This window comes from Ambystoma mexicanum, chromosome 8, assembly GCF_040938575.1.
Source record: "Ambystoma mexicanum isolate Mex_15411 chromosome 8, UKY_AmexF1_1, whole genome shotgun sequence".
Classification (NCBI taxonomy): Eukaryota; Metazoa; Chordata; class Amphibia; order Caudata; family Ambystomatidae; genus Ambystoma; species Ambystoma mexicanum.
In genome coordinates this window covers 1,123,842,487-1,123,866,746 of record NC_090929.1, presented here as the reverse complement: position 1 = coordinate 1,123,866,746, position 24,260 = coordinate 1,123,842,487, and the positions used below count along the sequence as shown (strand labels likewise).

At 44.2% G+C, this 24,260-nt stretch overlaps 1 protein-coding gene across 2 annotated transcripts in view; it reads right to left on the bottom strand.

Annotated features, from left to right (window-relative positions):
- Positions 1-24,260, bottom strand: part of VSTM4 (V-set and transmembrane domain containing 4) — a 168,527-nt gene that overhangs the window by 93,705 nt on the left and 50,562 nt on the right. For both annotated transcript variants that reach the window (XM_069611157.1, XM_069611158.1), the window contains exon 2: positions 15,933-16,331. In XM_069611157.1, coding sequence (XP_069467258.1) covers positions 15,933-16,331 — 399 coding nt within the window. The remainder of the gene's footprint in view (positions 1-15,932; positions 16,332-24,260) is intronic.

Sequence of the window (24,260 nt, the reverse complement as noted above, 5' to 3'; positions counted from 1 at the left end):
GTTGGGAAGAAATCTGTGTGCTTGCAGTGCTGCGGCCAAATATATAAAGACTCAGAGGGTTGAGGTAATCCATGTTGGAAGCACCTTTTACAGAACCAGTGCCTGCAGAGCAGTGGACACACTGTGGGATGGGTGGTGGGCGGTGTAGGGCAATGGAAAATAAGTCCCCAGAAGCCTCTTTGCCCAGGTTAAAAGCTGGCATGTTGGTGGATAGAGCTGAGAATGGGAGTGGGTTGGCGGGACCTGTTGTGGAGGGGAAGTTTGCACTGCTGTATTCCTCGTTGGATTGTGTTTGTAAAGAATGATTGTGCTGCTGCTGCCTGTGTTGTTGATGATTGTTTTGTGAGAGGGTTTTGTACACCAATGTTACCTCTGCTGAACGTGTGGTGTGAGGGAAGCTTGCACTGCTGGTATGTGTACTGCCACTATTCTGTGGGTGGGAAGCGTGCACTGATAATGGCCCTGCTGGACATTCTGTGTGTAGATGTCCTGCACTGCCACAGCCTGCGGTGTGACTGTCTTGTGTGAACGGTGCTTGCACTCTTTTCAAGATCAAAACCTCAGATATGCACGTGACATGTGTGACTAGAATTTTAAAAGTCTGAATTGTACAAGCATTATGTGGCAATGGCCTAAAATTTCTCTGTGATAGGTAGGAAAAAAAATGTACAGAAGTCACCTACTCATGGATATAGGTAGAGGGCAGGGAATAATAGAATGTGTTGGGCAGACATCTGCAGCATAGCAGGATTTAGAGCATTTGCACCAACGGACAGATATGACATTCTGCAATACAGAGTGGAATTGACATCCAATTGCTGGAATAATGTTTAAAGTTTCTTGTGAAAAAGGGAATGTCTGGGTCATAACCCAGGCGGGGTGACCATCCCTCGGCTGCTCTACGTCAAAAAGGCACCAGAGAACGCAGATCAGAGGAGGCTTGGGGCGACATGTTGGAATATTCAATTAAACCATCATATTTACAAAGAGGCTAGAGAGATGGGCTGTCTGGAGAAGCCAGAAAGGACCTCTAGGTCAGTGGAACACATGAAGCATAAAGATGGAGAAACATGAATGGAGGACGAGCAGAGTGAAGTACACAGAGCGGAGGTCTCACCCGTTAAAGGCATGGTCCAGTAAAAAATTGTATTGTCCCTACGGGTCGGCCATGTTTTTTTAAGCCTAAGTGGCTCGACTTTAGAAAACTTTCCTATGGACCTTACCTGAGTTTTCGTCCATTAAACACACGCGAAAACAGGCACCAGGGAGCCGCCATTTTGTGATAATCCTATCACTTGCCGCATCGCCCTGGCTGACCTGCTTCTGCGGCACTAAATCAAATCCCCCGCCCCTGAGCCTGTCATCAGCAGACTCGTACCGCCCATTTCCCAACGCCAAAGCACGTCTCGTGTCAACAATCGCTGCGCCTCAGCTAATGACGTGTCGCCATGGAAATGGCAGGACGCCTCTTTCCTCAATAAGTATAAACAGACCGTTTCCCAACACACAGCAGCAGATTTTCAATTCCATTCCTCTCTCTGTTACTTTGAGTATTCTGTGACTCATTTCTGTGCTCTGGTCAGCTATCTTCGCTGCTTGTAGCCAGTGTGAACACCTGTACCATCTCTGTAAATTATTTTACTTTGTTTACCACACAATGGATACAATAATGCCCTACATGTACAAGCCCGAGTATACCGAGGAGGAACTACTGGAAAGGGAAGCACGCGAAAACGATGGGGATTCGGACGGCAGTTGGGAGGACGATTCAACAGATGAAGAGCCTGGGCCTAGTCGCATGGACGGCGTCTCCACCTGGTGCACATGCAATCGGTGCGAGCTAATGCCAACCGAGGACGAGAACTGCTGATGCCGAGAAAACTTGGGATGCCTGGCCTACATTTCGGAAGGCGAGCCACGACTGCAATGCATCACCGAGCTGCCAGACTTCAGGGCAGCCTGCCTCACACGGGCCGTGTTGAGAATAATGATGGTGCTTATGCACGAACTTCGCGCAACTGTTCGTCCTCGTAATCCGAGTAATGAGTAAGTATACTCTGCTTGTCATGCCACTCCTATTTCATGTTCTTCTACTATGTCCAAAATTATATATTCATATCATAGTAACGCATGAAAGTCGTTCAATAGTGTGCATTGTCTAGATAGCATTTGTCCGTGCAGAATGCCATTAGTTACAAGAATTGTCATTGACAACAAATGTTTATTAAACTTATCTTGGTCATTTAAAAACAGTTTGTTTCATTCCTTTTCACAGGTGGTACCGGCTGGTGGCCTAACGTTCCTTTACATGGTGGCTCCACGGGAAGCTTGGACACCGCGTTCGAAGAGTGATACCCGCCTGTGCCGTTCGTGCCATAAGAGAAACGTTCCCGAGTGACATCGGTCAGTACAGGGGATTTTCTCTCGCTGTGCTGCAACCTGACCTGTATAATCTTTAAAGTCTTGTATTTTTGTGTCATGAAAATAAGATACAAAATAAAACACCACATATATTTTAACAACGGTTGTTTCGATTTTTTAAATGAATCAAGTGTGTCTCCATTCAAGGATGGACGTCAGACATCTGTGCTCCGAATGGGTGAAGGTCTGGTCGCTGTGAAGCAGGGTGGTCACTATCTATCTAAGCTAACATAACATATTCTCGATAATGCATGCACTAAATAACACTTGTTCAAAGTCTTTCAGTAGGTTATGTCTCTATAAAAGTCACACATATATCTATACTAACAATTACCATTGGATTATACAGGCCTTAGGGTCTTGACCACTATAATAAACCGGTTGAAGTGTGGGTCTGTGCTCACAAGAATCTCCGGTATGTGGCATTTGTTATTGATAAGCAATGATATACTATCAAAGGCAGTTCGCACCCGTGGATGAGCGCTGACATGTGGGGCTGTCTGGGGCGCGAACAGCCAAGGTGCCAAACAACATGTACACTTCAAAAGGTATCCCACGCCAAGGGGCCATCGGTCACATGGCCTCCTCAGACCCTGTGTCTCCAGCCAGGCCTCCCCTTGAAGCAGGCCGCCCCCCTGCAATCCACATAAGTGTGTCTCCATTCAGCAGTCTTCCTGTGCCTTATCTGCACGCCCCAGGCCCCTCCATCCCACCACCCTCTATAAAAGGCAGTTCGCGCCAGTGGATGCGCGCTGTCAGGGGCGCGAAAGGCCAAGGTGCCAAACTACATGTACACTTCAAAAGGTATCCCACGCCAAGGGGCCATCGGTCACATGGCCTCCTCAGACCCTTTGTCTCCAGCCAGGCCTCCCCTTGAAGCAGACCGCCCCCTGCAATCCACATAAGTGTGTCTCCATTCAGCAGTCTTCCTCTGCCTTATCTGCACGCCCCAGGCCCCTCCATCCCACCCACCCTATATCAAAGGCGGTTCGCGCCAGTGGATGCGCGCTGTCAGGGGCGCGAAAGGCCAAGGTGCCAAACTACATGTACACTTCAAAAGGTATCCCACGCCAAGAGGCCATCTGTCACATGGCCTCCTCAGACCCCGTGTCTCCAGCCAGGCCTCCCCTTGAAGCAGGCCGCCCCCCTGCAATCCACATAAGTGTGTCTCCATTCGGCAGTCTTCCTGTGCCTTATCTGCACGCCCCAGGCCCATCCATCCCACCCCCTCTATCAAAGGAGGTTCGCACCCGGGGATGAGCACTGGCATGGGGGGCTGTCACGGGCGCAAACGGCCAAGGTGCCAAACAGCATGTACACTTCAAAAGGTATCCCACGCCCAGGGGGCATCGCTCACATGGCCTCCTCAGACCCCGTGTCTCCAGCCAGGCCTCCCCTTCAAGCAGGCCGCCCCCCTAAGACCACGACATACATGCGTCATTCATTCACAAACTCACCCCTGTTTCTAATACTTTATAAACCACTTGATATGTCTCATGAGAACATCTTTGTGCTTTGCAAGTCAACTCCTGAACGTCTTACCTGGCAACCACTGAGATCTACTCTAATCTACTTGTCGTGCTATCCGTGAACTTCTGTGACCGCTTAGAGCAAACCCATCAGTGTGCTACCTGTGGCCACCCACCTATTCTCCTGCAACATACTGCTCTGCTTGCTGAATCCAACTGTTTGTTGGTCAAGGTAAGGCCATGTATCCTAGTCATATTTCGCAGATTTTAAAATTTCTATCTATTTGCGAGTAGAGTACACAATAGTGCTATGTTCATTGGTCTCATTGCTATTGACTTGAGTTTCCATTGCTATGCTATCAATAGATCTATTTATTTTCATCTTTGTCTATGGTCATCGAATTGCATCCTTCGGGGGTCCAGTCTATAATGTTTCCTTCTCGTGCAAGACAGAACATCCAAGGGACGAGTCACATGTTCAGATTTTAGTCACATCATTTATACATTTCTGCAACTTATGCAAATACTAAGCCGCACATAATGAACTGGTATAGTTCCGGCAACCAAAACAAACCTTGCATTGATCATTGTATGATTCATTTACTTTTGTATCAAATCTTTATTCATGAAGATTGTATAATAATGTTGATATTTACTTTTCAGATTTATCAACAATGCCTGCCTGCCTGTTCGATTAGCGGTTGCCCTTCGAAGACCCATGCGAAATCTGAAGGCACTACAATGCATGTATTCCCGAAAACTGTTGATCGAATAAGAGAATGGGTCAGACATTGCAGATATCCACCGGATGAGCTGCAAAGTAGAGTCCAACAAGTCTTACAGGACAAGAGGGGTGATCGATACCGCATTTGCAGCCGGCACTTTTCCTTGGACATGTACACAACACCTTGGGTAACAAAGAAGAATAAACGTCGAACGACACGGAAATTGCTCGAAAACGCTATTCCCACTCTATTCGTCCACATTCCGCCACCGGTGAGTCAAGTGTCCGGATTTAGCTTTAGGCCTTGCGGTAGTGTGTAGGTAGCCGAATGGATTAATTGATATTGTAGTTGTTCTATCCCTTATAATAATTTCGATATTGATATCAGTGTATAGCTTTTTGAATAATGACATTTATCAATATATTCTTTTTCGATTTCATAACCCACAAATGAAATGTATATATATGGGAACAGGGAACTGTGCTGTATTGAGCATTTTTCAAGTATTCTGTCGCCTTACATGGCTATTTTTAATATTGGCATTTCATTATCAATCATTAATTTACCTTTACAACTTCTTGACTACCCCTTGCATCTGAAGCAAGAACATTCTACATCCTTGACATGGTCGCAGTTATCAATCACTTCTAGCGCGTATCAGGTAATCTTACTAGGCTAATCCGCTACAGACTTGTTTTATGCATGTCAAGTAATAGTTTTATTCTATTGTTTTATTATTTTACCGAATGTTTGGTTAGTGCTTTCCAATTGATATACACCTTAGTTATCGTCCACTGGTGTTTGTTTTCAGTTATAATTAGTGTTATCCATACTAATGCAACTACTGTCTTTCAGGGAGATGCTGAAGCGTCCGCCACATCTACAACATTTCTAGATGTTCTTCACCAGCAGGAGGTATGGATACTGACAGCTCCATCGAGCGTCATCATCAGAGCTGGAATTCTTGTCGTTTGATTGTTCTACACAATGTTTCATTCGTGGTTAGCCGTTGATATGTACCTGTGCTTTCGACCCCAGGTGTGTGTTATGTTTTCACTATTGTAATCCTCACTAATGCAAGTACTATGTTTCAGGCAGATGATGGAGCGTCAACTCCTGCACTTGATGCAGAGACTGACATTCAAGTAATTCCAGGGGAAGTGGAAGCGGGACCATGTGTATACGAATCGGCGCAACAGCTTTCGGAAGTGCGCACTACATTTGCAACATCCATAGATATTCTTCAGCAGCACGAGGTATGAATACTGACAGCTCCATCATGCGTGATCATATAACGTGATTCCATTTTCTATACTTTCTTCCCTATTAACGCAAGTGCTGTGTTTCAGGGAGACGACAGAGCTTCCACTACAATCACAACATCCCATTTAGATGATGCAGATGTAAATAAATCGGAGAAATAACTCGATGAAATGTGATCATATTTAGATTTTCCTTGATTCTTTTAGACAATGCATCATTTGTGGTTATCTCTTTATATGTACCTGTGCGTTCGACCCCAAGTGTGTGTTATGTTTCCAATATTGAAAACCATACTAATGCAAGTACTGTGTTTCAGGGAGACGACAGAGCTTCCACTACAATCACAACATCCCATTTTGATGATGCAGATGTAAAGGAATCGGAGAAATAAGTCCATGAAATCTGCATATTTATATTTTCCTTGATTGTTTTAGACAATGCATCATTTGTGGTTATCTCTTTATAAGTACCTGTGCCTTCGACCCCAAGTGTGTGTTATGTTTCCAATATTGAAAACCATACTAATGCAAGTACTGTGTTTCAGGGAGATGCTGATGCCTCCTCTCCAATACAACCATTCATGGCAGTCCATGCAGAGCCAGAGGTATGGATACTGACAGTTCCATCGAAATAGATCATCACTGGTCGAATACTTTTCGTTTGATTGTTGCACACAATGTTTAAATCGTGTTTGGCTATTGAGATGTACCTGTGTGTTCGTCCTGACGTGTGTTTTATGCTAACAATATTTTGATATATAGTAATGAAAGTACTATGTTTCAGGGAGATGCTGATGCCTCCTCTCCAATACAACCATTCATGGCAGTCAATGCAGAGCCAGAGGTATGGATACTGACAGTTCCATGGAAATAGATCATCACTGGTCGAATACTTGTCGTTTGATTGTTGCACACAATGTTTAAATCATGTTTGGCTGTTGAGATGTACCTGTGTGTTCGTCCTCACGTGTGTTTTATGCTAACAATATTTTGATACATAGTAATGAAAGTACTGTGTTTCAGGGAGATGCTGATGCCTCCTCTCCAATACAACCATTCATGGCAGTCCATGCAGAGCCAGAGGTATGGATACTGACAGCTCCATCGAAATAGATCATCACTGGTCGAATACTTGTCGTTTGATTGTTGCACACAATGTTTAAATCGTGTTTGGCTATTGAGATGTATCTGTGTGTTCGTCCTCACGTGTGTTTTATGCTAACAATATTTTGATACATAGTAATGAAAGTACTATGTTTCAGGGAGACGATGGAGCCTCATTCCGTGCTGTCTATGCGGATACAGAAAATATAGTTGTTGCAGCGCAAGAGGAAGGGAGGACATGCGGAAACGAATCAGAGCTACAGCATGCAGATGTTGAAGGTCGAGTCAAAAAAGTTGCAAAGAAAAAAAACCAAAAAAGGTTAGTTACGAACAGTTCATAACTTTAAAAAAATGTTTGTGCTGGGAACTATTTTATGTTTTTTTTTAGTCAATTGGATTACACTTTATCTTGTGTTTAAACTGAACATCCCTTTTCCAATCTCTCCTCTAGTTACCCGTGGGTGACAGAACTATACATATACAGACAGTGAAGCGAATGAGAGATGTTGCTTGCCAGACCATGTGGAGCAACTATTAATCGAGCCAAGGCGTGTTCAGGCTCGAGATGCTCATGTCCAATGGCCAGAACATGAATTAACTGTGTTTGGAGAATACAGCAAAGTTGCATTGGACCATTGCTACAGTGCGACCGCACCACCACAAGAAGATGATATTGAATGTATTGAAGATAGCTCTGAAGTAGTTGCAGATCAATTCCCACAATCTACACCCGCCAAAAAATTGCCACCCAAAAACATGTCGACATTGTTGTGTTCTCCCATCAATGTTGAAGTAGCAGATGTCGAAATGACAGAGAATGAACCAGCCGCAACATCCACAGACGCATCAGAACTTGATATCAGCGATATTACTTTCCAATGTGTTGAAATCTCTGCAACGTCACAGGCCGAAACAACGTTGACGCAGGATGACAGTCTAATGAAAGAGAGCAAATACATTGTATTCGACAGTTGTTTGATGGAAATTATAAGTATGCTGAAATGTGGGCATTCAGTTAGAGGGAAAGTATGTGAGAAGCCATTGATTAATGTAACTCGTCAAATAAAAGGCAGTAACGTCAAAATAAATGCCGCCTGTCGATTAAATCATAGGTTCTCATGGTCTGCACAAACGATGCTGGGGAAAATGCCAGCAGGCAATCTACTATGTGCAGCTGCATCACTTTTTAGTGGCTCCAGTTTTAGAAAGTTAGAGGCTTTCTTTCAGTTTGTGGGACTCCATTTCATTTCTAAATCGCTGTACTACATATATGAACGTGATTATCTGTTTCCGGCCATTAGTGATGCTTGGAAAATTGAACAATTGACTCTAGCAAGTACATTCGAAGGGAAACGTTTCAGGCTAGCCGGCGATTGACAGTGCGACAGCCCTGGATTTTCTGCCAAGTACTGCACCTACCACTTTCAGGACATGGATAGTAAGAAAATTGTGAGTTCGGTGGTCGTGCAGGTAACACAATGTACATCCTCAGTGGCCATGGAGAAACTAGGATTTATAAAATCAGTGGAATATCTACAATCAAGGGGAATGCACATCGACCTCATAGCCACGGACAGACACGTTTCAATTGCCAAGACAATGGGCCTCATTACACGGAAGGCGGTGAGCCATGGCGCTATTAGCGCCATGGCTCATGCCGGTAAAATACCGGCACCGCCTTGGCGGAAAGGGGATTTACCGCCCCCTTCCAAGGTTGGAGGGGCGGTAAATCCCCCTTCCGCCATTGCCTTTCCCCATTCCCATTTCTGCCCCAAAAGGCTCTATGGGAATGGGGAAGGCGCTAATTACGGCACCGCAATTTTGCGGTGCCGTAATTAGCTCCGAGGTCTCTTAGCGGGTTGGATTTTAACGCCTGCAAAAAGCAGGCGTTAAATCCCCCAACCCGCTAAGGGACCTCGCAGTAAGGCGGTAGGGATTTACTGGTACCGGTATTTTACCGGTACCGGTAAATCTCTAACGCCATCCGTGTAATGAGGCCCAATGAGAGAGCAGTTCCTGCTTATTAAACATCAATTTGACGTATGGCATCTTGCTAAATCAATCAGTAAGAAAATCTCAGCTGCAGGAAAAAAAAAAGGTTTTGAAAGTATTTTGCAGTGGTCCCAGTCTATCACCAACCATCTTTGGTGGAGCTCAAAAACTTGTGAAGGGTCAGTGGAAATACTACTTGAAAAATGGCAGTCACTGATGCACCACTGTACCAACGTTCACCGCTGGTCAGAAAACCTACATTTCCACCAATGTGAACATGACCCTTTGTCCCCAGAGGAGGCAAGGAAGAAGAAGTGGTTGATTCCATCTTCACCGACACACAAAGCCATTGAGAAGATTGTTTTCGACAAAACTCTATCAAGAGATTTGAGAGGACTGACAGAATTCTGTCACAGAGGAGATTTGGAGGTGTTCCACAATATGTGCCTAAAGTACAGGCCAAAGCGCTTGCATTTTAGCTTTCGGGGCATGAAACATCGCACTCCACTAGCGGTCTTGGCCCATAACAGCAATGTCGGACGTGAACAATCTAGGACTAGGGGTAAAGTAAGGATGCCTCGCTACACTAAGGTGTTTTTAAAACGAAGTAAGAAATGGGTGATCAAACCAGTCTATGATGAAATGCAGTTCGACTTTGTGAAAGGCCTTATTGTTGCTGTGTTAGAGAAGCACAGATATGGAATTTTGGACGTTTCTGTGCAGAGCAGTGATCCATTGCCACCGAACATTGCAACTGTGCCATGTCCACCAGAAGCACAGCTGGTTGTGAAGTACAAATCCCGGTTTAAATAATTGCAATACGATTGTCTTTTTGTAAATAAATGTTATTGTACAGTGTACCTGTAACCCTAACCCGTACCTTCACCATCATGGGTGGCGAACAAGCTGGGTGTCATCTTTGAATTCTCTCTATTCACCTCATATATGTGTATGTATTTATTTTTCTCATGTCTCATCTCATGTAAATGCAAATGCTGCGCACTGTTGCGCACTGTTAACGGAGGGGAGGCTTGCGTATTGCAAATAATAAAAAAAACAAACAAACAATAAATCTCACTTTTAACTCAACTCATGTGGTACTTTATACTTTCCCTGACCTTCCGCCAAAAATTAAATGTCTCCATAGGTATGATTCTTTGGGGCTGCAAAGCTCGCAGACAACGGGGACAAAATTGGGGGCCTTAGAACACACCAAGCGGGCCGTGGCATTTGGGAGAGAAGCCAGTTCGCATTTGCACATTGTGGCGCACTACATAGAGGGATTCTAAACTTCAAGTTCTCACAGATGCCTTTACTACGGGATGTTGCAAATAAAGAATGCGAAGGACAGCGGCTTTGAGTTTCAGCTCGCGCCCAGAAGAGGCCCACAAGTCGCACTGGAAGTATAAGGGTCTATTGATTTTTGACCTTGAGACAGGGACCATGCCGAAAGAACTTCATTTGAAGGGGGTGCGCAATAACGTAAGAGACGATAAGGCAGAAAATTCAGAAACTAGACCGAGTTTCATTTTAGTTCAGTATACGAAAAATCGGTCGGATTTACAGACTGCATTCCCAGAGACACAATGGAAATTTCAAATATAATGTGAGTAAATCTTTAGACGCTTTTATACCGGAATGAAGAATGAATGAATGGATGCATGAATAAATGAATGAAGGAAGAGCTAGGAAAAGCAAGGAAAACGTGTTTGTAGTGGGCACAGGGCATGCAGGTCCACAGGTCTCACCGATCTCGGTCCTTGGCCCAGCCACTTTTCCTTGCACTGCCTACCTGCACTACGGGACTGTCTCTGTATCCTTCAGCCCCTTCTCCCGGCATTTACCTTGCACTTGCCACCAGCTGGCCCTATTATTTATCTTGTATTCTACTAACCATGTACAGCACTTTTACCCCCTCTCCCCTTCCTCTTGCGCGATCTGAAAGACACCTGGCCTAGTAGGATGGTTGTCTGTCTGCCCTTGTACCCCCCTGCCTCGTTGCGCCTTGAAACACTTGTGTATAGGCGCGTTACAAATGCCATATCATATATCATATCATTCCACACGCATGTAGACTAACTGTCGTTTCTCATTGTGTGTTGGCCTCAATTTATTTTGTTACTTTTCGGATTGATTTTAGAGCCGAACATACTCAATTGAACTATCATTGCAAGCAAATAGTTTCTGATCGGCCGTAATAAATAAAATAATTTTTTTGTTTTCATAACAGGTATTTGATCCCGTTCTGCTACTGTCATCGGTTTGAGACACCGGCAGACGGATTCTTCAATATACACCTGCAGCTTCGTGTGAACAACTGGAGCACGTTAACCATATTATGGGACGATCGCCAAGGGCCCACATGCCCTTACGCTGTACTAGTGGCTAGAAGCAACATATCAACCTTTACGGTGGACTAGTGCCTAGTTGATGGAACAGCCTTGCGGTTCACCGTGCTTCCAAAGTGCTTCTTTTAACGAAATGTAACACCCTGCTTACCATAAAGGAACAGCGCATGACTCAATATAAACTTAGACGGATTTGCGGATACAGATAAAAGAAAATAAATGGCTTTCGGAGTTCATATGGCAATTGCTGAATATTCTCTAAACATTTAATGTCAAATAAATGTACTTTACCAAATGTACCGTGTTGCTGTTTGATTTTAAGGTACAGTTTCATATTCCGAATTGTGGCGTGCTGTGTTGTGAGATGGTCTGTGTTGGTTTCCGGGTTCTGTGTGGAGTCACGTAGAAGACGACTGAGCGCGTTTGCCTACGCAGCACAGTAACGTCACGGAGAGAGGCGGGGAATATGAATGTTTTGATAATGTCAGGCTCAGGGGCGGGGGATTTGATTTAGTGCCGCAGAAGCAGGTCAGCCAGGGCGATGCGGCAAGTGATAGGATTATCACAAAATGGCGGCTCCCTGGTGCCTGTTTTCGTGTGCGTTTAATGGACGAAAACTTGCGTAAGGTCCATAGGAAAGTTTTCTAAAATCGAGCCACTTAGGCTTAAAAAAACATTGCCGACCCGTAGGGACAATAAACATTTTTACTGGACCATGCCTTTAAGGAGTTGTGCGTGGGTACGGGGCAACTGATATTGACAGGGTGCAGCGTGATGTGTGTGGTGCAGCCTCAATGCAACACTAGTGCATGGTTTACACCTGTTCACCCCTACAACCCAAATACACTGGATAAAGAAAGCCATGCAGTGAGACTGGATTAGGAAACAATGGACTCTTCGATCAAGATTAACCATCACACACAGGCAAATGATAGGCTAAGTGCAACCAACTTGTCTTGTGAAAAGGACAATGTTGTGTGACATGGGTGATATCCCGTCATGCTGAATCATCACTTCATCCTCCTGAGGTTGATAAACTGAGTGCCATGTATTTTTGACAATGGTGTCATTGCTTCTTACAGTGCTTAGAAACTGGAAGAATCTGGTATTATGATTGAATGAGTGACACCTACAATCTGAAAGAAGAGAAGGGTAGAGAAGGTGGCATTTCTGTGATGGCATGGATATATGAAAGCCAGTTTTCATGTTGCTAGCTTGTTCACTACAGCGGTCTGATTTAAGCTCAACCCAAAAAAGGTTTTTGACTTAATAAGTAATGGGGTCTAAGAAATGTCCCCGTCTTTCCTTGCATGTGAGTGCAGGGTGTGTGTTTCAGACATGGCACTTGAAGGACGTGCGAGTATGTTGTTCAATTGGCAGCTTTGGTGTCTGTGTGTTGGCTCTAGGGGGGGCTGTTGGATGGTGTGGCCTTTCTCCCATTGCCCCGGTCTCCCGTTACTTTTTCCATCTGTGCCTGGCTGCCTGCTGGTGAACTGTTGTGGTGCCTGTTTCAGGACTGTGAACGGAGGATAGCACAGGGGCAACGTGCTGGTCTTAGAAGCAAGATCACGCAGAGCAACAGAGGTTAGAATCCCAGATCCGTGCTTAGAAACCAATCTCGTATCGGTATTAAGTGCCTTATAATAAGCCAATAAATAAATCTGTGATCTCCTTTTTTTTATTCACTGTTAAAAAAAAATGTTCTTTTGTCTTGCAAGTATTCTCAATGTGCTAGCCTTTGATACTGACAGACTGACTGAATCATCTTGGCTTTTCTTGTTTCTATGGTTGCTTTCGTCTTGTTCTTTCTATGCCTTTTCGGTAATTGTGCTGCCACCATATCTCACTAATTATGTACAACACTTAGGAGTTAGCGCTTTAGAAAGTAATACAAATACAAAATACAAATACAATCATGGATGTTCCAGCCGGTGGTTCATTCCCTGTTCGAGGGGCTTCCTCAGGCACATTGATTATGCTACTTGATCAAAAGGATCCAGCTCGAAAAGAAAACAGTTTTTAAAACGTGTTGCGCAATCCATTAGAGTTTAGCAGAAATACATCACCTACACACAATAGGAGGCAGTCCCCTAAGGAATGATGCAACAAAGCAAACATAGTTATACAGGAAAGCTATAGGGAATGCCATCTGATGGAAACATACCCAATTAAGTAATAGGTCACCAGTGAATGACAAAGGGGGTGATAAGGCCCCCTCCTTCTCCAGTTATCCCTTTCACAGATAACGTGGCGGGAGAATGCACTACAAAAACTCTGCAAAGCCTCCGCCAGTTATTTCATCATCAAAAACTTCCCATTAATATGGAGGAATCCAAGATTATGGTTTTGAGCCCAGCAGGAAGGTAGGTTACACGAAAATGACTCATCTGCAATACCCCCATATAAACCATAGACACCTTCGACTGTCTACCGGCCAGTTGGAAAACACAAGTTAGTGAAAAGTCGAGGGGTGCTTGGCGAATTTTTGGTGGGGTTCTAGAATGTTACCATTGTTTTTGAGGAACTTCTGTGGCTGCTCCCTTGAGGACTACATATTGAAATCTGAATCTTGTCCATTTACACAGCTCACCCACAGGATGCTCATAGTAAACCTTTTTCTAGAGCTGAACATCAGTTCTTGAAGTGCCTCCTTCAATGGGGGAACGGGGCTCCTAATGTTTTAAAGACTTTTGAACTCGGGATAGACCAGATTAATGGGATGGCTGCATTGAGGCGCTTGCTGTTTTGGCGGGTCTGTATCTGGCCAATGCAATCAGCGAGTGAGTCTGTCTCCTAATCAAGGAGGTTGGGACCCTGGATAGTGGTCCTGCATTGACTTGGCTAAGGTACATATTTCATGGCACTACATTTGGTTTATTTCTGGGCTACACTGAAATGTATGTTGAAAAGAGACATGCTTCCCTCAAACTACTTTTTGGGAACAATAGGTAAGAGTCACCAGCCTGGGAGCTCTGTATCTCAGGTCACTGCAGAATGGCCTGCTGGAACATGCTTAGAGGAAATGCGGCCTCCTAGTTTGAAGCCTTTATGTGTGGTTCAGGCTGGGATGCCTTCAGCTTAACACAGGGACTGCTCATTGAGCTCAGGCACCGGGTGTGGTCAAGTCTATACACTACATCTGGGAAGCCTTGTTCCTAGAAACCCCAACCCAACTTATTCTTCTACTTTATATGTTGGCAAATGAGACCCACTTGGCTGAAGCCTTCCCAGAGACAGGTTTGGGTGAAGAACGTAATGGAGCCAATAGAGACGGGCTATTGCGGAGAGCTTGCTTGCTGGCGGGTGTGGCTGTGCTGTCTTTACTATGTCAAATGTGCATCTACAGTGAGTGTGTATGTGATAATATTTCGATTTTAAAACTCTCAAAATGTCTCATGTTCGAATGTAATAATGGCATTTTTCTATAGGTTGCATTGATTCTATGGCTGTGCCTCCAATACAGATGTTTTGACAGCCAGAATACATTTTGCCCTAATAAATTATTATTTCCAATGAAATGATGGCCACAAAGAATGAAAAGCCACCATATAAAATCAACTAGCCAATTAAATCATAAGGTAACACATAAAACAAGGAAACTCATTAAGTTATAGGACACCCCGTTCAATGAAAAGATACCCTGTTCATTGTTGAGACACATAATTAACAATAGGATGCTCCATTAACAAGACACCACTGAATGATAAGACACCTGCATGGATGACAGAAATGCAGTGGAGGATAATGCCACCAAATGCTTGATAGGACACCCCATTAAATAATAAAAATGCAATGTATAATAAATAAGACCTCCTTTCAAATAATAGGACCCCATTAATTGAAAACACTGAATTATTTTATAGGAGCTCCATGTCTGTATAGACATGAGTTTCAAGGTTAAATCACAGGTGATGGTAAGACACTCTAATAACAAAATGACAAGCAAATGATAGGTCTTGGTTATAATGAAAAATACCCCATTAGATGTTAGGCCATCCCTTTAAAAGATGATAGTCTGAAACTGCGCTGGTTTACCTGGCTACCCTCTGATCTCGGGCCCAGGTACCCCCCACCCCCTCCAGTTGCACACCTGTACTACCCCCGTGGCAACCCTTGCACTCGGGGACTGTTTCTGTATCCCTACAGTCCCCACTAGCACTTGCCACCAGATGTCTGCACTTACCCTTGCACTTGCCACCAGTTGGCTGCTCTTTCATTGATTGTCTTTATTTATTTTACTGTTATCCTATGTACTGCCCCCTTCCCTTTCCCCCTTCACTTTTCCCCTTCCGCCCTCCCCTGCACTTGCGCGATCTGAAGGACACTTGGCCTAGTAGGATCGTTATCTCTGTCTTCCCCCCGTTTCCCCTCCCTTGCGTCGCCGCGCCTTGAAACACTTGTATATAGGCGCGTTATAAATGCCATATCATATCATACTTAGACCCCAATCCTGTGATGTGACCCTATTAAATGAAAATGAACTCTTGACAATGTAGCACACCCCATTACATGGCAGGGCAGCGTGTAAAATGACAGGAACCCAATGCATGATGGTCCCCTCCATTAAATGACACAACATCCCCCATTGATTGATGGGATGACTGGTCTTACCTATGAGCTCTGTGCCACTGGAGCCATTGGACCAGGCTGTCCACCTGGACCTGTGCTTGCCAATCTCCTGCACTCTGCAGGTGTAGTGTCCCTGGTCTGTGAGCCTCAGGTTGGACAGGAGCAGCCTGTAGATCCTGCCTGCCTGCTCCTCACGCAGGAGAAGTCTCTGCCTGTTGTCGGGGTGGCTGTAATTCCCGTAGTGCTGGACAGTCCCAAACTTGTTCATTTTGATCATGATTTGCTCGCGCCCAGGCGACCGGGAGAAGACCCAGCGCACAGCCAGCAGGTTGTCTGGCCTCTTCTTTTGGGAGACATGGCAGACGAGCGAGGCGTTTCCTCCTTCCCAGAAGTGCACTGACGGCCCCGGGGCAACAGTCACATTCAAGCCGTACCCCACACCTGAAAAAAAGAGGAGAAAAGCTGAAATCCTGACAGCCAGATCGGTTATCACTACAGTTCCCCTCATACTTGACACATCAAATTCCTGGTTACTTAGAGTTTATTTTATTTTTTACATTTGTAGCGCGCACTGCAGCCCAAAGGCATTGAGGCGATATTACATGAAAGTGTACGCAGGCAAGATTTTGAATACATAGAAGACATGAGGTACTTAGTTACAGAAGAGGAAAAGGGGCGTGGGTTAGAGTTCACCTGTGTTGTAGATTTCTTTCGTTGAGGAAATGTTTTCCTTGCTATTGTATACAAGAGATAACTCAAATCATTTTTTACAATTGTGAGTCAGCTTATCTTCATGTGCCACAAGTGAGTAACATGTTTCTTTTTGTGTCAAGGATATATGTCATCCCTGATTGCCCCCTCTCATTAAAAAAAACGGGTCCCTCTCAAGGTGTGCTCAGTACACAATTCCCCTCGCCCATTCCTTTTCTACAGACAACTGCTTCCCAAGTCCAACACATATGTCTGTCGTACTGAAGCCATGCTTTGAGTCCCATCTGAAGAGACAAGTGTAGGGAAAAACACTTTTCTACTTTTGTTTGTGAAGCACTATGTGGCTAATCCCTGGTGATGTGAAGCCCTAACAAGGATGGCACTGCTTGTGGTGCAAATGTCCACTATGTGCCTGCATGTTTCACCCTTGTAATGATAATCGACACTTCCACAGAATATATATGGTTCTAGCAGCACACCCCAGGCAGAGGGCCTCCATGTCCTGGCGCCCCATTAGTTCTCTGAATATAACCGACTCCAGATGCCCTCAACAAGTCATGAAGTCTTGCCTTTACTGTGATATTTTCCTCACCATCCTCCTTTCCTTCCCAACCTCTTATAAAAGTTGAACTGGCATAAATGCATGATTTGTTAGCAGTGCAATGTCAACAACAAGCCTTCATAAGCCAAATAGGGTTCGGTTGTCCCGGGGGACCGGTAGCAGAATAGGGCAAATATGAAAATAATCACACAGTATAAAGGTTCTGGCACCGATGGACGACAGCCAAATTGGCTATATTATTAGAAGCCTAATTGGTACGCCCACTGACTCACTAAGGACTAATCATCAAATCATTAATATGGAATGCCAAAAAGAAAACACATAGAAACCCAAACAGGTATCAAATAAAAGTCTTTTGTTTACTTTTTTGGTGAATACTTTATGCACATATAAGACAAATAGAACAAAACAAGAACACATGTCCCAAGAACTTGGAAACTAGAGCATACTAAAGCAAAGTAGTGACACAATTCAATAAGATACTAAACAGTGAAAAGGTTTTTTTTTCAAAACATTCAGGTGAAAAGTAATCCTTCAAGCCTTCAACCGGAGTTGCAGATAAAATGGTTGGAAGGGTTGGTGTTGTTGACAATTTACACAGAAAAGTACGTTCAAAAGAGATTCACTATTTCCAGGCCCTAAGTCACCCAGAGCTAGAAGGATGGTAAGTGCCTTGGAAGAATACAGAGGTGTCTTCATTTGATTTGTTTGCAATTATTTGGACTCCCTTGAATACGTTCTGTTTAATTTGACTTCATACTGCCATCCACCATGTCCTCTGAATTCTGGTTGGAGTTTTGCTGTTGTTGTTGCAGCCCACACATCATACATGTGTGCCAATTCAACCTTCACAATATCTTGTCTCATACCAAGCAGATGCATTTCCGTTGTGTACTTCCCACCTCTAAAATACACATCCAGAGTATTTTGTTTGTGAAGAGGACAAATGAGTGACTCCAAAGCCCAAGATTTCAGAAAGTGTAAAAGAGGACAAATATCCCATACTTCAGAACATACCTCACTGAGATAGAAGAGACTGGGAAAATGTAGACTGCCACTTCAGGGAGCTTGGTTATCAATACCAGGATGCTGTAACTTGGCAACGTACATGGAGATGCATGGGAGTTTTAGGAACCGCTTGAGTGTTTGCGGAGACAATATAGGAGTGACTCATAAAGGGTCAATGTTATGTTATGTGACAGCTTTAGGGCAGGGCCGTTAGACTGTGACTCATTGCATCATGCAGCATTGATGTTCTCTTCTGCCTATAATGTTGACCTCGCTGTATATGGCTCTGTAAATAAGATGGGTGGGGCAGCTGTGAATGGGATACAGGTATATGCAGAGAACTGTCAAGTTGACAATTGAAGATTGGAAGCATCCATTACCTGTGTGGCGGTAGGGATTCTCTGGGTTCACAATGAGAAAAAAATCTGGGTAGGATGTCCGTAAGGGAGGCCTCAGGGTTGGGAGAGCAACAATGGATGTGGTGTATGTGGGCCACTACCCCTGTCTTTAATGATTAAACCCACATACTAACAATCAACAAACATCTTCCCCAGCTCCTCTATTAAAACAGACTCTTCCTCTGAGGTGCACATCTTTTTAGGACATTTTAAGGTAACGTGGTTGCACTGACTCAACCACAGGACAGTTGCAACTTTTCTGTAGAGCACCCGAACACCCAAACAGCCTCTCAATTCCAATAGCCTCACTCCTTTAATTTTTCCTTCCTTACTCAACTCTCCCCACCCCAACTCACTCCAAGATCCTTTGCCAAGACCAGGTCCTCCCTAGACTCACCCTGATCACACTATTAGATTCCTTCCCTATAGGCTTTTCTCAGTAAACCATGCCTCCCCACATACCTAACTCAAGAGCAAACAGCCAGCCCTATACTTCAAATCAAAAGGCATGTTTAAGAATCCTTCACATCATTCAGCCAACACTGTCCTGGCCCATAGTAGTATCACCCACAAGACCCGCATCACGCCTATTGCTGTAGCCTCAGCTAAGGTGAACCCACCCTGCAACACTAAACTCACAAATTCCACCATCAATGGTTCATCCAAGAGATCAACAAGCACAAGCAGGTCTTTATCTGCCTTGGGGTCATGTGGAATAAGACCAGGCCACCGCAACTATACTGCAGCAATTACTGCCAAAATCACATACCATTGAGACATTCTGGAAGAAGCACAAACACCTCACTCCTATGAGAATACCTAACTCAGAAAACTAAGTGAGCTGTTCAGGACCATACAAGATATCCTTATCCGTGCTTGCATCAAATTCCTCATTCTCTCCTCCCCGCTTCATCAGGCCTCAAAAATATTTCCTCTAACAAGGTGGCTTTAGCTGAATTTCAGGGCTTTTGTTGCGTTAAATTCTCAACTTAATGTCCCTGCCAATAACTTTTTTTCCTTAAATATATATATACTAGTAAAAAGTACCCGTTCCCTGAACGGGTTCTGTGGACAGACATGACAACACTCTCATCAATTGTTGAAAATCAATGATCCTGTAGGTCACTGTTCCGATTCGCTTATCGCTTGATGTGCTTTGCACTCAGAAGTAAACATCACTGAGAATGGGCATGTGTGACTGGCTGACAATACCCCGAAGCAGAAGTTGGGGGGTGGTGGGAGTTGGTGTGCTGCTGCATACTGGGACCTACTATGCTCTATCCCCACCTGTTGCCTCACCCTGGTGTGGTGCAGTTCCTTGCGGTGCAAATGTCTTAGAAAACGTGCATTGTAGGTTTGAGGACCGGTCCTCATATGACCACATTGATGTTTGCCGATTTCAGGCAACCGTCTGATGTGTGAAGGTGCTGAAATCCAGGGAAAGGGATAGTTTGCCCAAATGTTATGTAGCCAATAATGCCTGCAGGGTCCTAACAGGTAACTATGCAACATTTGGTGCATATTGGTAAAACGGTGTGGAATTGTATGTGGAACAATGCTTCTCCAAGCCACAAACCCACACATACATTTTGACTTTTTCTGAAATCCGGGGAAAGAGGTGGAGTGTCCACATGCCATGAAGCCAGTACTGTCCGGAAGGTCATAACAGGTAACTATGCAAAATGTGGTACAGATTGGTGAAACGGTGTGGAATTGAATAAGGAACAATGCTTCGCCAAGCCACAAACAAACCCACACATTTTCACTTTTATGAATATAGATGTAAGTCTTTAAAAACATTTGTGAAATCTCCTCTCCCCCTCCTGTGCTGCCATCTCTCCTTCTTACTGGTTTGTCTCTCTTTGCCCTCCTTGTCCAGTCTTTATTATATATTTATCCTCTCTAAAACATTACAACATAACGTATACAAGCGAATGCCTCACAGGGTCATCATATGACAGGTACAACATACTGTGGCAGATAGATGATTCAGCAGGTTTGTTTTTTATAGTGACTGGCCTAGATCATGTTTAGGTGATCTTAATTTAAGAAGTTAAGGAACATGAGCCCCTTTGATATACAGTGATTTGCCCAGGATCACATATTCTATATTACTGTCTCAAATTTACCTGGTAGACCATATCTCCTACCACTGCACTGTTAAATTTACACCAACAAACTATGATTTCTGCACTATTTTCTTTCGTGAACAGAATCAGTTTGTGTTTAATAAAGCAGATATGGAATCATCAAGCCACATTTTTCATCAATCTGGAAACATAACATAAATGTTTATCAAAACCTGTTGGGTAAAACAAATATGATTTATTGTGCTGCGATGCAGGAAGAACCCACTTACTACTGACAAGCACTTAACTCACTGAGCTATCTCCATCCCTTTCTACAAAGAACACACAAAGGTAATTCGCTAAATGTACAAAAGGTATTTAGAGATAAGTGCTTTGCACATTTACAATGAGTTGTCACACAAAAGACATAAAGTGTCACACTTAAGCAAACTGCAAACACAGAAAGTGTCTCACTTAAGCAAACTGTAAACACAGAGATGTTGCACACACACACAGACACACACACACACTATACGCAGAGGTATATAGCTCCCTACACAATAATATTTGTGAAGATGCCATGGCAAGTGCCATTATGGTAAATGTTTAATTTTGTCAATTTAGTCATGGCAATGGGCAATGTCATCCCCTGTTGTGGTGGCTCCCACAATCCCAGGAGCCAGAACTTTCAAAAAGTGAATGGGACTAAATGCACGTAAAGTGCCCAAACAAAAATGATTTATTTCAGGCCAACAGCAATCACCTCTTTGCCGATGATACTCAGATATTCTTCTCCTCTCCCTCTCTCACCACTATAATCTCTGAAAGCATGAACAGCTGCCTAACTGCCACGCACCACTGGATGGCTCCATGTTGCCTCATGATAAAATCTTCAACAACAAAAGTAATCTTTCTCCCTGGCTCCAACACCAACCAAACTCTCTACCCGGACCTCCTCAACCCCTTACACATGGCTGGCAAGCTTGGAGTTTTCTTTGACAGTAGCCTGCAACTCTACAAGTTCACTATTGCCACTGCCACTGGACTCAGAATCAAGAGCCTAAACATTCAAAAAATCTGCCCACACCTCACGCACCACTCTACAAAAACCCTTAGCTCTAGTCTAGTGCTCAGCAAACTGGACGTATGAGCTAGCCTACTTCTTGGTCAACCACTGTACTCATGTTCCTCACAACAAAGCCCTCACATTTGTGAAGCACACACTGTTTAACCTACCTGGATGTACCATGCTGGATGGCTCTCCATGCAAAATCGCTCTCCCTTTAAATTCCTGCTACTCGTCTATTAATCTGTCCATGGTCTAGCCCCCTGCCCCACTACCTCGCTCAGTTCCTCTCACTTTACTCTCACTCTTGAACTTTCCCCACCTCATCTATTCATAAACTATCAATCCCTCAGTGCCCTTTGACTCCTTCCCACTTCCACTCATTTTAACTATTTGCCCCACTCTACTGGAGAGCTCCCCTCAAAGCCATCTTTTCAGTGAAACTCTTCGAAACTCCACCTGCTAGCACAGAATGGAGCCCCCCCCAAGTCCTACACACCCTACTATCTAAACTAACCACCCAAACCTCCGCTCCTACATTCTATCCTCATGACTACGCTATGTAATTTTTAAATATGGAAATACTGGCCCCAAGATCTCAATGTTAACAATATTGTTATATCCTCCAGTCCTTGTATCTGGTCTTTTCGTATCCTTGTCAGTTCACCGCCCGTGTATACTTAATTCAATCCAACAATGCTCTTGTGTAAAGGCACCTTACCTTAGTGCTTTTAATTGAGGGTGAGCGTGGCACTACCTCAGTACATCAATCCAGTTTCAGTTCAGTTCAATGTCACTTTTTATAAAGCTGGGGGTGCATACCCACTAAAGAAAGTGCCTCCGTGATGTAGCACTATATAATCTAAGAAGAAAGACCTTACCTTAGGGCTGCCTCTGTTCTTTGTTATTGCCTACTTTGTAAGTCATTTCTGTTCAAAATGATATCGTGTTTTGAAGTAGAAATACAAACTAGATGGTCATTCAGTCCTGTTTTTTTCTTTGCATTGTGGGACTTGGTACTTCTGGATTTATACTTTGAAAAGCAACATCACAAGTCCCACACTGCGAAGAAAGACAGGACTGGATAATCTCTCAAATGACATTGAGCATGTTGTCATGTTGCCTTCCCACCCACCCAAAATGTGTGGAACAGGCGGATGTAGCAGAAGCATCCCTCACACACAAATAACAAGTGAAGCATGGCCATCAGAAGTGCCAGCTTCCAGTACAGCACAGGCAGCACCAGTAGTACAAGCTTCACTCACACAGAACAGGTACAGGAAAAACTGACACCTTGTTTCATTTTGTGATGGTTAGTGGGGTCAGAGGCCTGTTTTGCGGGTGTCCCAAGGCCATTTCAATGTATTGTGGTGGTAGGGGAAGGAATCTGTTTTGGAGGGCAGCTCTGCTCCTGGCAAAGTCTTGGACAATGGGTAGGTGGCAAAGCAGGAGCCCGATTCATGTGCCTTCTACCCCTTTTTGCCACTGTTGAGTTGACGGGTGATGCACAAAGGGGACAGCCTTGTGGATGCTTTTGTGCCTCTTTGGCTATATTGGTGAGTGGTGGGGAGAGGTCTTGTATGACTGGCGAGAAATGATCCCCTGCCTTAAGGGCTCCTATCACAGTGTGGCTACATTTTAGGGTGATGGGGAAGGCAAGATTGAACATGGTCTGCAGTTGATGCCCACATTATGCAAGCCCTTAAGGGTATTTAGCCTTTAACACATCTATCACCTCTGTGAGAAACCTGAAGGTGTTTTACCCGGTTTACAGTCATTGCATCGAATGCAATAACAACGAATGCCATACCAGAGAAAAAAAAGCATTGGAAAAAAAGCATTGAATGCGTTATTTTTCTTTTTTTTTAATGGGAGTCCCCCCAAGCCCCTTTTTTAAACTTTAAAACCATTTTAATTAAATGAAACCCTTTACCTTTAAAAAAAAAAGCATTCAATGCTTTTTTTAAGATGCTTTTTTTCCTCTGGTAGGGCATTCAATGCTATTGCATTCGATGCAATGACCAGATACCATCTCACCCGCTAGTCCCCGAGTGATCTGTCATGCAGGTGGCCAGGACACGCCCTCTTGTTTGGATCCAGTCCCTGGGGGTGGATCAGTGCGGGAGGATTACCTGGATGAGGGGTCCTCAGGGAGTGGGAGATCAGCGGGTGAGACGCGGTATCCCCTTCCTTGTATCACCTTTTCCCCATCCTACCAGGAAGGATACCTAGAAATTCAATCCCCCTGCCCACCTTTCCCGACACAAACACTTTTTCACGGACAACTCACTGTGAGAGAAAACTGACTAACACCCGAGCCGTATACCTGACATGTCCCAACACAAGGGCCTGGCAGAGTCAGGCAATTATTGATAATTACGCATACCTGACTTCCATCACACTTACCCACACGGATAAAAGGATGAGCACAAAAGCACACTCTGAGCAAGGCAAAACACACGAGGAAGCAGCAGTTCCGAGATGGCAGTTTAATACGAGGAGAAACATGGTAATTGCCCTTGGCCTTTTCATAGAAAGAAAACCCGTACTTTCATG